Here is a 15,135-nt window from a genome sequence, read left to right as displayed (position 1 = left end):
TGTAGTGTCCCTTCACCACACATAACATCTTAAATGCAACTCTTTCTCTTTGTCTCATAAGCACTCTTAAATAAATACATGCATGCGCATACCTGTCAGAGATTTTCATTAAAGATATTGCAAGACAGATTGAGAAGAGAAGTGAAGATAACTGGAGACTGATAGCATATGACAGAGGCCATTTAATATTAATGACTTCCATCATTAAAAACCCTTTGGGAGGAGACGAATAAAAGAGAAAATTATACCCATGATTAATGAAACTATCATAATTTTAAAGATTATCATTCTCCCCCGGCTTTTAATTTTCTCATATCTTCATTTTCAAAAACGTGCAACATTGGTGTGGTGTTAACTTTCGCTATTCTTCTAGTGTATAAAATATTTATTTTATGCATCTTAAGCCTGGACTGCATTCTATAATTATCATTTATTCTAATAGTACATTGAATCCTAAAAGGCCCCATCACATCTCAATAATGCTCTAGCAGTGTAGGGCTGTTTGTTTTGTTAGACTGTTCTAGGAGGTTTATAAAGCCACTGGGAGTGGTAAATCAGATCGAGCAGTGTTTTCAGGCAAAGTTAATCAGCTCAGGCAGGCGGCTTTTCCTGAACCGCAGAATCCAATACATTTTGTGGGAGGAGAGAGAGAGAGTTCAGCTGATCTCAGGGAATTTCAGTGCCGAGCACGTCCTGCCTAGTCCAGTCTTTAAAGAGTGTGCTTTGCAGGCTATATGACTCACAACACATATACGCACACCACTCCCCCTCCCCTCATACGCTCAGATGTGTGATGACATCACACATTCCCATACAAACGATTGGTTGGAGGCACAAGGGGAATTGTTCCTGCAGAGAGTGTAAAGATAGAGATGCTGAGACCGGTGCTACACACATGCACATATTCACACTCTTTTTTTGTTACATAGGAAGGACATGGACAGGACATTTCCACTATGATTACTTGCGTTGGATGGTGAGAAGGAAGTAGAGAACCTAAAAAGAGGTGCATGAAGGCTTTCATCTGCAACGACAAGCAACGGATCAGAATATTTAGGAAGAGAACAGCAAAAGCTCCATAAGAGGGTGGTTGAGAGTAGTTGACCCTGTGCTAGACCTCTGACAGTCACAGGTGAATCTGTTGTTCATGGACTTAAGATCACAGAGGCACTGTGGGAATGGAAGTCAAGGGCAAAGTGGCTAGACGATGGGAGGATGTAGCTGCCAAAAAGAAGTCTGGCACATCCCTCAATTTAGTGCCAGGGGTTTATCAACACCTGCGGGGTAAGAGATTACCTTGCTTGTTTATAAATGCATCTGGTTTCAATGATATACATGCACTTGTAAGTAATTTACAGGTGTTTATAGGTGTACAATACTTTGTCAGATCTGCATATTTAACCTGTTTTTTTTTTTGTGCATCTATACAATGTAGAAAAATTATGCCGAAAAAAGAAATGGCAACACAGTGAATTAAACTTGAAAATTTTAAGTAGATAGACTGAAATGGTATTTTCTTGTCTTTTTAACAGTGTACACATGTTAATGTTGTGTTGTCGAGTTGGAGGTATTTTTGGGAATAACAGGGTCATCTGTAGGACATCCTTTGCACACATGTAGAAAATGTTCAAAACAGCTCAGCAGGTTCTTGGATGCAGTGTGGATCATTTCTGACTGCGCGGGAAAGACAGTCGAGAAAGTGTTGATTAATCCTGGTGGTTATTTTGGAGATTTAATTAGAAATTAGAAGAAAAACGACACCTGGTTAAAATTATAGGTACAATGGAGACATTTTGTGGGTGTATGAGTTATACAGTGAGTTTGCATCTGTGTTTCCCGCTCAAAGTCACCCTGTCCTTATGATGGTGGGCTGGGAACACACTTGCACTCATACACACTGTAATACACACCAATGCAGCTCCAAATCTATTGCCAATGCCATCTATCACACTCATCTTCTCATCAATATTTGATTGCTTTAGCTCTGAAATAGGCTTGATCGAACTATTAATTCACAAAATACAAGATTTTTAGCACAAATGGCACTGGCACATGTGGTGTGCATTATGCATGAGCCAGGTCCTCTTTTTACACACACACACACACACACACACACACACACACACACACACACACACACACACACACACACACACACACACACACACACACACACACACACACACACACACACACACACACACACACACACACACACACACACACACACACACAGACAGTGTGTGTCATAGTGACCGGCTTCAGTGTAATCCATCAGACAGTGCTTTCATTAAAGAGGCTGGCTCTGTGTCAGTTGTCGTCTCATGCTGATATAACAGTTAGGAGAAAGGATATTACTGTCACCTTGCAATTCAGAATCAGGACTGAGGCTTTTGTTTAGAGAATAAGATCTTTATGCTGCTTTCATTTGCTTACAGGATACAGTAGGAAATATCACAGAGGGAGTTTCTGAAAATTGGGTTTTTGTTTTTGCTCACTGTGTAGGGGATGGAAACTGGTGCCCACCTATTTAATGTTGTCCTAGATCCCAGGCTATATTTATATATTATGTTTGCAACTGATATGATACAGATTATATTTATGTTTATGAGTTTGGTAACTAATATGCAAAACCAATATGCATAACCGACATGTAATTAATTATTGTTGACTACAACTATAATGCATTATGAATGTATTATTATTATTATTGTTTATGCCATTTAAGAATTAAAGGTTTTGCAATTAATTCTAATCAATGTTTTGTGTTTTGTGCTATTTTGTGCATTGTTTTGTGCTATACATATGTTACTCATAATGGTAAAAAAGTTTTCATGTCTATTAAGTGTTCATGTAATGCATAAGAAAGTTACTTATAGAGAAATTTACTCAATGGACTCAATTTTAAAGAACCAATAACCAAAAAGTGTAAACGTTGGTAAAAAAATATTTGTCAAACCGATAATCAGTCGACCACTAAGGAAAATAAACCTATATTTCAGACAGACCAAGAACCAAATTTCATTGTGATTCTTGATGGATCTTACAGTAATGTCTCATGTTTTGTTTAAGATTTAAGATCTTTTCTGAAGTGTGTTGTGTTTTGTCTTTACTTTAGATGAGCAGGAAGCTGTGCAGAAGCGAACTTTCACAAAATGGATCAACTCTCATCTGGCAAAGGTGAGGCGAGTCATGTGAGGTTTCTGAAATAACATACATTCATTCATGTGTTCAAGAAAAAAAGCACCTGAAGGTTGTTAACCACCTCCCTCCACACTGCAGTAATCTGTCACAAGACCGGTGGCACCAGTCCAGGTCAAACATGAACATACACTTTAATCTCCTCTTTAGATTACTGTGCCTCATTTTACCAGGGTACAGTCAATCTGCTGACAGGATTTACCTATAGACAGCTATGTAACACTACAACATGTAATATTGCACTTACAATAGGGCTTCTTTTTGAAGGATTTGAAAACGGAAATGTGAAGGTTATAATATTATGTATAAACCCTTTTAAACACATTCATTTGTCTGTTAAAACAAATATCATTTGAGCTGTATAGTTGTTGCTATAATTCTTACAGTTGTTTTAGGGTTTATGGTGTTTTTTTATGGCAACAAAATAGTTAAATTGAATTGAATTGAAAAGGTTAATAAGCAATTTTTTTCACACTAAAATGAGTGTGAAAAAAATGTGCGTATGATTCATGTGGCTATACTATTGAAACGGTGTACATTTTTTTGAAGAAATGTTTGTGGTAATCAATATTTTGCCACATGTAGTGTTGATTAAGCTTGTATTTAACCGGGAATATTCATTTAAATCATTTTGAATTTCCATTGTCACAACAGGGACATTATTAAAAGCTTCCAGATAAACAGGTCCTTGTATAAACACAAGCATTTAGCTATGATATGCTTGTAATAATAGCTTGATGCCTTATTGATTTGTGTGTAAAGAGAAGAGTGACTGGTCAAGCCGTTTTTAATTAGCTGCCACTCCAGATAATTCCAGTATGATCACCAAGACCTGACTTGGCTAATCTTCTGTGACGAGGAGCAGGAAATTCATTTGAAATATCAATCTGTGGGGAATACGTTGTGCACACCAGCGCCTCTCCTGCGTAAAACGTTAACCTCAGAAGAGTTGACATTTGTACGTTATTTATTTATCTGTTTGCTCATTATCATCTGTCATGGACATATTGACCTGTCTGTTAGAGTTGGTGGTGATATTCATAGCATCAGTTTGCTTGAAGATGACAGTTAGAGCTTATGCTCTGATTATTTCACTGACATGAATCCTCAGGTTTAGTGTTTCCACGCCTATTTAAACAGCTTCTGCGTGATAGGATGCTTTCTGAAAAATGTAAAACATATTTACAAGCAGATTACAATTAGGCCTGGTTTATATTAAGTTTTATAGTTTAAGTTTTAGTCATTTTGTTATGTGCTTTTTTCCAATTTGGCTTTTACATATTTTTTATTTTTGTTTTAATTTTAGTCATTATAGTACTTAAAATTATGTATTTCTAATTTTTAAGGTACACTATGTAAATCTTGGCCCACTAGCGGTTAAAAAACAAAACCGCATGCATTTTGCGGAAGAGCCTTTTTTTGGTTGTGCTTTAGCTGTGTGGACGAATATGACCCTTCACAATATATAATGCTTTACAATTGACTCTGTTAGAGAGCTACATATGAACATTTATCTGTTCAATAAAACACCTTACTCTCCTGTTGAGTAATAAAAAAGCCATCTCCGCAATCCTTTTACAACATTTCAAATCCCTCAGTTCCCGCCATTTTTGAAAAGCCAAGCCAGTGTTGATTCTTGTTTTATTACGAGCTCAGTCGTGTTCTCTTTTAGACTGTCCTCTGATCAGTATTTGTTTCAAATGGGTGATTCAGAGAGGTTCAAGATTTTGCGTGCTCCATGTCAACTTTTCTCTCTCATTCATTGTGACAACTAACCTATCCCACTCCCACACCATACACACATCAATGTAGCCGCAGCAAATTTTCACTATTTACAGATATGACGAGACACGCGTGGACGAGTGACGCATGTACGCAATTTCCCACAAAAAAACGTCCCTTTAGGTCTAAAATATAAACACTTATGGTATAATAGGCTTATAGTGAATAAGAAATAGTGATGATGTGTTGACTCATTTAATGTTTTTCAACTTACAAAAGCTTTATTTTGCTTTACTTCTTTATAATTGCTTTATAATTGGTAAAATTTCAAAGCTTAAAACTTATGCTGAATCCTGCTCTGAAATCAATGTTTTCAGTGGACTGGATTGAAGAGAGATAGAGAAGACTTGGAACTTGGACGTGCAATCTGATTGTATGAAAAAGATGTGACACGATCCTATTGCTTCAATAGACATGAGACTTTTTTTCATGAAATGTGTGTGCAGGAAGGACAGAGATGGGCATTGTCTCATTAAAATTGCAAATATAGAACTGTTTGAACTGATTCTACAAGCGTCAGAATCAATTACATTCTGTATATCATGTAAATCCAAATAATTTGTTCAATAGCTGAACACCACCACACCATCCTAGGCTCCCGCTGTTCCCACTTCTTTGCTGGTGCCCTTTAACCTCATCCCACAGCTGAATGATGTTGCCTTGGTGACGGCACTCTCAAGTATTTTAGGGAGAAGTATGAGAATGCATGTGCCAAATAGGAAGAAATATGACTCTTATAATTGTTGACAGGATGAACATACAGTAGACTGATACACAGAAGTGAAACTGTGTGTGCAATTTTAGTGATCACTGTTTCAAGCATGTTCAGATTTGGGTTTCAGGTATTTCTCTATTCTGCCGCCAAATCACTAATGCAAATCATCTGCAGTGGTTTTCCAGCTCTATAATTCCTAGCCCAAAGGCACCGGTTTAATTCTTAACATGTAAGATAACACAGAATGAGAATTACACACCGTCTCATGCCTCTTCACTCATTCCTTTAAAGAAGTATCAAAAGAGTATTAGAGGATGCACACACAGGTCCATGATAGATAATGAAATGTAATTAGGTGCGAACAGAGTAAATGACCCTCTGGGGTCCTTCATTTCAGGGTCACACTCAGGGTCTTCGGGACCAAATGGTCCGGAAGGGTTTGATTCATATTTATTAAAAGAAAATCTTTTTTTTTTTTACTTGTTTTTTATAATATCTTTTCTTTTCTTTTTTGGTGTTTTGAGATAATTTAAGATTTATAATTAATATTTATGCAATAAATATGACCCATTTTCCCCCCATTTTCGCCCCATTGAATATAATAGAAAAAAATAAATAAAAGAAAATTTTTTTTTTTATTTTTTTTAAAGCTGTATTTCATTTTAGAGTCAAGCCTAGACCTCATAAAAGCAATTTTTGAAATTAGATGGATGCCATCTGGTGGACAAACTGAGCATTTTAAAAATGCAAAACCCATATGTAATCTGAATTTATTCGTTTGTTTATGTATAAAAGTGTGTGTGTGTGTGTGTGTGTGTGTGTGTGTGTGTGTGTGTGTGTGTGTGTGTGTGTGTGTGTGTGTGTGTGTGTGTGGATGTGTCTGTTTTGCACTCTTGATGTTTTATAGATTCACCCCTTCACCCGTTCACTGTTGTGTGCTTTTTTTCTGGATCGTGGCTGATTTGTAGATTGTACGCACAAAAAAACTCTGTATTGTCACATTTTTGCCAATTTCCCATTCATTTCCTATGGCGGGACCATTTGGACCCGAAGGCCCTGAGTTTGACACATTTTTTTACAACCACTTCTTAGACTATCCAAATCCTGTCCCCAATTTTTTGGGGGTGTTCATATACCAAGTACCAACAAAGTCACCAAATTTCTGACCATTCCGATGAAGCTATGATTTTACACATTTTTTTATTTAAATTCTTCGGGACCATTTTGGTCCGAAGAACCCCTTAGTTCCAAGTTTCAGTAGTGAGTGATTGAAATGTTGCAATCGGAACCTTTTGTATGTTGACTTGAATGCCCACTGGCAGTTTTTCATATTAAAGTCATTTGCGGAGTTTGCAGTTTCCAGTGAAGCATTAACCCTTGAACAGGTTCCTGCCCTAGAGTTATATAAATATAGGAATATATGCTTACGATTATCATTGCTGTCTTTGCTGTTTAAATGGATCAGTGAGTAATGGAGTGTGTGTTTATTATTCTTAAAAAATTCATATTTCTCACCTTGATGTAATGTTCCCTTTTCCGTGGAACACAATTGGGAGTGGTTTTATGAAATAATCTTTCATTTGAGCCAGATCTTTTGAATGAATCAGTTGATCACAGTGATTCATTTAAGAATCAAACTCTGGAAGTCACTGGATGGGAAGATTGTAATTGATACATTTCTGTTAGTTCTCATCATAAGGTATGATATGGCTTTGGAAGACTTGTGATAAAGCTCAGTAATTATGGACCACTTTTTTATGACACTTTTATGGGTTTTGTCATTTTTGAAGCTTGAAAGCCCCAGTATTTAAATTTTCTTCATTGTAATTGTGTAGACAATGGCATCCTGTTCTCTGTGCACGTCTTGTGAAATTGTAAAGGTCTAAACTTCTTACAAAAGGCAAAAAGATCTGCTTAGCTTCAGATCAAGGTCCTGGTACAACCCAATAATCAATTCCGACAGAATTGATCAGTGTTGCATTAAAAGATTTACCAGAATCCTCATACTACAAACCATTCATTAAAAGATACCATCACAGGATGCACAGTGCCTCAGGTCTCTTTACTCATACATGTACTTGCAAATTCGAAGGACATCAGAGAGGCAGGACTGAAGCACTAATCTGCCTAAGAGCCTCAACTTGATTAGCCACGAGAGAGAGAGATAGAGAGAGAGAGAGAGAGAGAGAGAGAGAGAGAGAGAGGGGGGGGGGGGGGGATGTGTGTGTGTGTGCGATGGAAAGGAAGGGAGGCCACCCTCCATTTCAATTTTGTCAAATCCTCTCAGACAGGGTTAGGGCTTAATTATGGCATGCCCAATATTGTGGATGAGCTCATTTCTCATGTGTTCGTCAGATGGGTGAGCAGCACACAGCAGCCACCCGGACACCCTGCTGGCTGCACCTGCTTTGTCATGGGACATATATTAACGCCCCATCAGGTTTCTCTCTGAATTATAAGATTCAGTAATCAGTGCCCACAGATTTACATACTGTACCCTCAGTTTAACAATTACTGCTCACAGATTTGTAAACAGTACTCTCAATTTGGTAATTTGTAGAAACTGCACCCCAACTTTCTAATCTAGATAGGCCCCTCACACTTTAAAAAAATAAGGGTTCTTTATTGGCATTGTTGGTTCCATGAAGAACCTTTAACACAGTGGTTCTCAACCAGCCGGGGCCCATTTTGGGGCCTCAACAAACTTCAAAGAGGGCCTCAAGATGACTTCAAATTATTTAAAAATAAGAAGAAACAGGCATGAATATAAGCTAAAACAACTAAGAATCAATATATTTCTTATTATTTAGTAATTTTGATAGTGAGTATACACCTTTCTACTTTCTAAAATGTATTATTGGGTAGAGTGAGAGGGGCCTTCAAATATTCTTGTGGACAATGGAAGTCAAAAAGGTTGAGATCCACTGCTTTCAATTGCCCAAAAGGTTCGTTATAGTGGAAAAAGGGTTCTTTAGATTATTAAAATGTTCTTCACACTAAGAAAAAAATGGTTCTTTTTAGAACTGATCATTGAAAGATTATTTGGGGAACAAAAAATGGTTCTTCTATCTATAGCACTTTGGAAAGCGAATTATTCTGAATTTAATTGATTTTTTTCCCCAGCTCTAACATTTATGTTAATAGTGGGTAGAAAAATGTCATTCTATACTACAAACCACTTTTTTTTTTTGTCTTAAGTGGATTGGCAATATAAAAGTAACATTTTTATTTTTGGAAACAACATTGTGGTATAATACTGTATTATTCTTAAAAGGATAGTTCACCCAATTATTTATTTAATTTAAAAAAATGTTTTTACATTTTTTTATTCCATTTAATAAAAGTCAGTGCCAGACGACATTGGACCCCATCTATAAAATAAGAATATAAAATAAATATAAATGTTACTTTTTATTTTTTTTATTTTATTGGGTGGTTTAAAAATGATTTGATGTACAAACTGCTGTCGAACAGTATTTACCCATGACCTACTCTCAACCTTAATTGAACCCCGTAACAGTGTCTCTCTCATCTCTGACTGATATTGAAAAGAGTTTGAGTGGCCCTCAGGCGTTTGTATGTTCTCATGAACTATGTTTGGGTTACTCAGAACATGCATCTACCGTAGCTAAATGCTGTCACTCCGCTGAATACATCAGTAGCGCCTGCCGTGACAATCTATTTCCATCAGTAATAACCAGACACAGATAATTAGTTTGTTAAGCCCTGCTGCTTGTGCATTTGTGTTTTTTCTCTTATTTTTCATTAGTTGCATAATTACTCAAAGTGCCTCTTTTTAATGTAATATCCTATAAGGTGATTTTATCCAATTAGCTTTTGAATTATTTAGAGCTAATTGGAATATCTTAGCAATTCCTCCCCCTGCTCTCTCAAAAATGCTTCAAGAATTAATCTTTTAAAAATCATCACTCATTTCTCCTTTCTGCCTCTAATTAAGGTCATTCCACTGTCGTTTCTTTTGACTTTGTTCACTTTGCACACACACACACACACACACACACACACACACACACACACACACACACACACACACACACACACACACACACACACACACACACACACGCACACATACACACACTTACTTTCATGTTTCATATTAATCTCCTCGTGAATGACTTTGGCGCCCGGCTGCTTTTTCACTCCAAATCCCAGTCATGTGACTGCTGTCTTAATAGAAATGCTGGATGTGTCGTCCGGGTAAAGAGGAGCTGTGTGTTTGGATTAGTGGAGGGGCTTCATCAGGTCAGACAGTCTGTGTCGTCTCCAGAATCAGCACTTTACACAGGCTTTATAGATGCTTCTTACTGTCACAGACCGACAGCACCAATCTCCACTGGGGTTTAATCATAACGCTTTTGATTCAAACTCACGTCACAATTATGTTCAGGATGTCAAACAAAATACTATCGTTCTATCTATCTATCTATCTATCTATCTATCTATCTATCTATCTATCTATCTATCTATCTATCTATCTATCTATCTATCTATCTATCTATCTATCTATCTATCTATCTATCTATCTATCTATCTATCTATCTATCTATCTATCGTTCCTTCTATCTATTGTTCTATGTATCGTTCTATCGCTTTATTGTTCTATCATTCTATCGTTCTATTTATTGTTCTGTCTATTTATCGTTGTAGCATTCTATCGTTATATCTATTGCTCTATCGTTCTATCATTCTATCTATCGTTCTATCTATCATTGTAGCATTCTATCGTTCTATCAATTTTTCTATCATTCTATCTATTGTTGTAGCATTCTATCGTTCTATCTATTTCTCTACCATTCTATCTATCGTTCTATCTATCGTTGTAGCATTCTATCGTTCTATCTTTTTCTCTATGATTCTATCGTTCTATCATTCTATTTATCGTTCTGTCTATTTATCGTTCAATCGCTTTATCATTCTATCATTCTATTGTTCTATTTATCATTATGTCTATCTATCGTTGTAGCATTCTGTCGTTCTATCTATTGCTCTATCGTTCTATCTATCCTTCTATTTACCGTTCTGTCTATCGTTGTAGCATTCTGTCTTCTATCTATTGCTCTATCGTTCTATCTATCGTTCTATTTATCGTTCTGTCTATCTTTGTAGCATTCTGTCGTTCTATCTATTGCTCTATCATTCTATCTATCGTTCTATTTATCGTTCTGTCTATCTTTGTAGCATTCTATCGTTCTATCTATTGCTCTATCGTTCTATCATTCTATCATACGTTCTATCATTCTGTCATTCTATCTATCGTTCTATCATTCTATCTATCGTTCTGTCTATTTATCGTTCTATCGCTTTATCGTTCTATCATTCTATTGTTCTATTTATCATTATGTCTATCTATCGTTGTAGCATTCTGTTGTTCTATCTATTGGTCTATCGTTCTATCATACGTTCTATCATTCTGTCATTCTATCTATCGTTCTGTCATTCTGTCTATCATTCTATCTATTGTTCTATCCTTCTATCATTCTATCGATTGTTCTATCATTCTATTTTTCTATCATTCTATCACTCTATCTGTCATATATAGTTCTATTTGTCTAATAAATATTTTAAAAGTAAAATGTTTGTTTTTTCCTCCATATGCAGTGTAATCCTCCTTTGGTGGTCTCAGATCTCTTTGAAGATGTTAAAGATGGAGTGATGTTGTTGGCTCTTCTTGAAGTCTTGTCTGGTCACAAACTGGTAAGCTAAATGTGCTTTTGTTTGTTTTGGTATTTGATTATCTTTTGTTATTTGAAGTTATTTAACAGCGGTACAAATGACTTAAACATCATTGTCCCATTTAGATTTAAAATTCCTTAATATACAGTCAACATTGTTTTAATGTTGTGACATTGTTTTGATTTATAGAAAACATAATAATACAAGTCCAATAACACAGTGTATTCACTGCACATTATTAGCACTCACATAAGCACACACACATGTGAATACCCACATAAACAATCCCATAAGGCTAGCGATGCCTCAGGTCTGTGAGTGCTGTAAAAATCGCTATACCAAGTGACATATGGCGCTTTGATTTTTTTTCTATTTTCTCTTGCCATCTATTTGGTATTGTCTTATTCTCTTTTGTCTTTCTCTCTGTACTACATATAACTATCCTGCTCATCTTCTTTCTGCGTTTCTGTTTGTTTTCATCTCTTTCTCCCCGCTCCTTGCTGGGCATTTACATTTTCCTCTGTTTATCACCGTTTTCCTTTTGTCTGCTGTGCTATCCTCTCCCATCCGACAGCCATGCGAGCAGGGCCGCAAGCTGAGGAGGATCCACTGGGTAGCTAACGTGGGAAGAGCGCTCAAGTTTCTGGAAGGCAGGAGGGTAAGGCAGTCCATTCCCAGAGTGCTTTGCTCAGGTGTACAGCTCCAGGTCATAACCACTCAGTCTGACCTACACAACCTCTTCCCCCGCACTGCTCTGAAACTGCGCTCTCGGCACTGTCTCACAAGAGACAGAGAAGGAAAACCTAGTTCTTCATTTCATGTTTAATTCTTACTCTAAACGACAAGAAATTATGTTTCGTTCAAATCACCAACCAATGAAGGATTTATGGATAAATTAGAACATGCTAGATGGCTCAGCATAGATTTATGAGGTGATTTTGACACCTCAGCCTGAAATCATTTTCCCTATTGAGGTTTAGTCCTGAGTCACCACATTATAAATCTGTCTCTGCCGCCTCATATGTTGCAATGAGCTTTCCTCATGGAGTCTCTGAAAGCTCCAAAGCTGAACAAATGGACTAATTAAGGGTTAGATAATGTACAGTCAGCTATGCATTCTCACCATAATTCCTAAAAAGGTGATCAGGACCCTGTTTTGAATAATCGGTCTACTGTATTAAAAATGCATAGTCATATATGTATATATAAACATACAGTACATAGTAAAACCATAGTGATTTGGAGAAATGGAGCCCGTTTTTTCAACTGTATAAACAAGATATTTTTTCATATCATCTCTCTGGGGAGAAGGACAGATATTTCATTTACTGTGTAGCTGTGCTTCAGACTTTCATTATACAGCCTGTCAGTGAATGAAGCTGAGCTAAGCCTCCCACTCCTGAGGTGGTCTGTCTGTCTGTGTATCTGATCTCTCAAGGAGCTGAGGATTCATTTCGTAAGCTACAGTCTTTCACCATCTTATCTGTCTCTGTCATCCCTCTCTCATCTCTCTCTATTCCCTGTGGAGCACAGTGGGAGAAACCAGAGTAGAGAACTGTTTTGTATTATGTCGAACTATTATGTTTTTTTTGTGTGTGTTTTTTTAAAAAGTGGATGTTATGATTGTGTGTGCGCGTGTGTTTTTGTGTGAATTTGTCATTCATTCAACTTGTATGTGTGGCTGGTTATATCTGCCTTGGTGTGTGTATAACAATGGGTGCAATCCACACTTTGTTTGTCAATGAAGGGTTTCGGGTTATCTCAGAGCTGGGGGTCCCTATCACATGTCCTTCAGTTGATGAGCCACACTTTTGTTAACAGCGTGTAATGACCTCTATTCTTCTTTTTTCTTTCTTTCTTTCTTTCTTTCTTTCTTTCTTTCTTTCTTTCTTTCTTTCTTTCTTTCTTTCTTTCTTTCTTTCTTTCTTTCTTTCTTTCTTTCTTTCTTTTTGTCACTGTTTCAGTCGGCATACAGAGGATCTCCGGTTAGTGTGACCTTTCCTGTGACTGTCTACAATGTCTATGATTGACACTATCACTTTTTGAATCAGGATGTTGTTTGTCGAATAGAAAAGGTTTTGAAGATATTTTGAAGAATGTCTGAGCTGCTCTCTTCTATACAATGAAAGTAGGGATCAGTGTTATTTTAGTATAATTTATATACAATTATAGTTTTTCAATTATGTTTTGATATTTTGAATTAGATTTTATTTTATATTTTATGTTAACTTTTTAGCTTTAATTTTTAGTAATTTTGATATGTGTTTAGTTTGAAATATTTCTATTTAACTTTAATTTCTGTTTATTTCAGGTTTAGTTTTTGTTAGTACTTAAACTTCAGTGCTACAGTTAGGTTTCAAGGTAACATTTTGTCATCAGTTACTCACTCTCATGTTGTTCCAAACCTGTTTCTTTCTTCTGTTGAACACAAAAGAAGATATTTTAAAGAATGTTGGTAACCAGACAGTTGATGGTAGCCATTGACTTCCATATTATTTTTTTGTTTTTCCTACAATGGAAGTCAATTGCTATCATCAACTGTATGGTTATCAACATTCTTTCAAATATCTTCTTTTGTGTTTAGCAGAAGAAAGAAACTCATACATGTTTAGAACAACTTGAGGGTTAGTAAGTGATGACAAAATTTTCATCCTGGGTGAACTGTCCCTTTAACAATAACAAGATTGGCAGGGATCCATATAAACCCTGTGCTTTATTCCAATTCTTCTGAAGCCATACAGCTATTTTAATAGGTTGCAAAAAACGTAGTCAGTATTCAGTAAAAATCTTAACAGCCATGGTCACTATTCACTTTAAATGTATGGAAACATTAAACCAGAAGAATGAAAGTTTTATTGTTTTGAAATGTAAGAGTATGTAGAGTGTAAGTGATTTTTTTTCTTTTTTCTTTTCTTTTTTTGGACGAAATATGTATTAAATATAATGGTTTGTGGATTTTATTTTCTTGCTCAACAGATTAAGCTAGTTAACATCAACACAACAGATGTGGTTGATGGCAGGCCTTCTATAGTCCTGGGGCTGATTTGGACCATCATCTTATATTTCCAGGTAAAAACAGGAGAGGAAACATTTCAAACCCTATTTATAGTTTAAAGTTTCTATCATTTAAGTAGCTATATATAAAATTTCCTCTCCATCTTCTTGTGCAGATAGAGGAGTTGACCAGTCATCTACCAGCCCTACAACCTCAATCTAGCAGTAACTCATCAGTGGAAAGCTCTAACAGCACTGAGACCAGCAGCTCGCCCGTCAAACGCAAGCCCCGCCTCTCTTTTCAGGGCGGGGCCAAGAGAGCCCTGCTCAAATGGGTCCAGACCACTGCAACAAAGTAAGAACTGTATTGTTGATATGTGCCTGTGCAAGGCTTGAATTTATATATTGTTCTCTGCTCTTGTAATCCCGTTTCCCTAAGTAAAGCATATGACTGCATTCTTCCATGGTTTCGACATAATGAACATACCTATGCATGTGTTTACAGGAGATTGGGTCTCGATGTAAAGGATTTTGGCCCTAGCTGGCGCACAGGGGTAGCTTTTCATGCTGTTATCTTTGCTTTGCGACCCCATCTGGTTAACATGGAACATGTTTGGAGGAGACCTAACAGGGATAACCTTGAAGAGGCCTTCTCATTGGCTGAGAGAGAACTGGGCATCCCACGAATACTTGACCCTGAAGGTGATACCAATCAATGGTGTTTTTGTTTAGACAATATATAGAAT

General features: G+C 36.6%; 1 protein-coding gene across 1 annotated transcript in view; it reads left to right on the top strand.

The window, feature by feature from the left end:
• Window positions 1-1,157: 1,157 nt before the first annotated feature.
• syne1a (spectrin repeat containing, nuclear envelope 1a) overlaps window positions 1,158-15,135 on the top strand; it is a 119,433-nt gene continuing 105,455 nt past the window's right edge. The window contains exons 1-8 of the mRNA XM_077221161.1: window positions 1,158-1,284; window positions 3,119-3,180; window positions 11,321-11,416; window positions 11,970-12,053; window positions 13,360-13,380; window positions 14,372-14,464; window positions 14,566-14,744; window positions 14,895-15,091. Coding sequence (XP_077077276.1) covers window positions 1,179-1,284; window positions 3,119-3,180; window positions 11,321-11,416; window positions 11,970-12,053; window positions 13,360-13,380; window positions 14,372-14,464; window positions 14,566-14,744; window positions 14,895-15,091 — 838 coding nt within the window. The 5' untranslated portion in view covers window positions 1,158-1,178. The remainder of the gene's footprint in view (window positions 1,285-3,118; window positions 3,181-11,320; window positions 11,417-11,969; window positions 12,054-13,359; window positions 13,381-14,371; window positions 14,465-14,565; window positions 14,745-14,894; window positions 15,092-15,135) is intronic.

Source organism: Siphateles boraxobius, unplaced genomic scaffold, assembly GCF_051911475.1.
Source record: "Siphateles boraxobius isolate OS27281-9 unplaced genomic scaffold, OSU_SipBor_1 8, whole genome shotgun sequence".
In the NCBI taxonomy this organism is placed as follows: domain Eukaryota; kingdom Metazoa; phylum Chordata; class Actinopteri; order Cypriniformes; family Leuciscidae; genus Siphateles; species Siphateles boraxobius.
The sequence above is the reverse complement of the archived record's forward strand: the minus strand, read 5'-3'. Positions and strand labels throughout refer to the sequence as shown.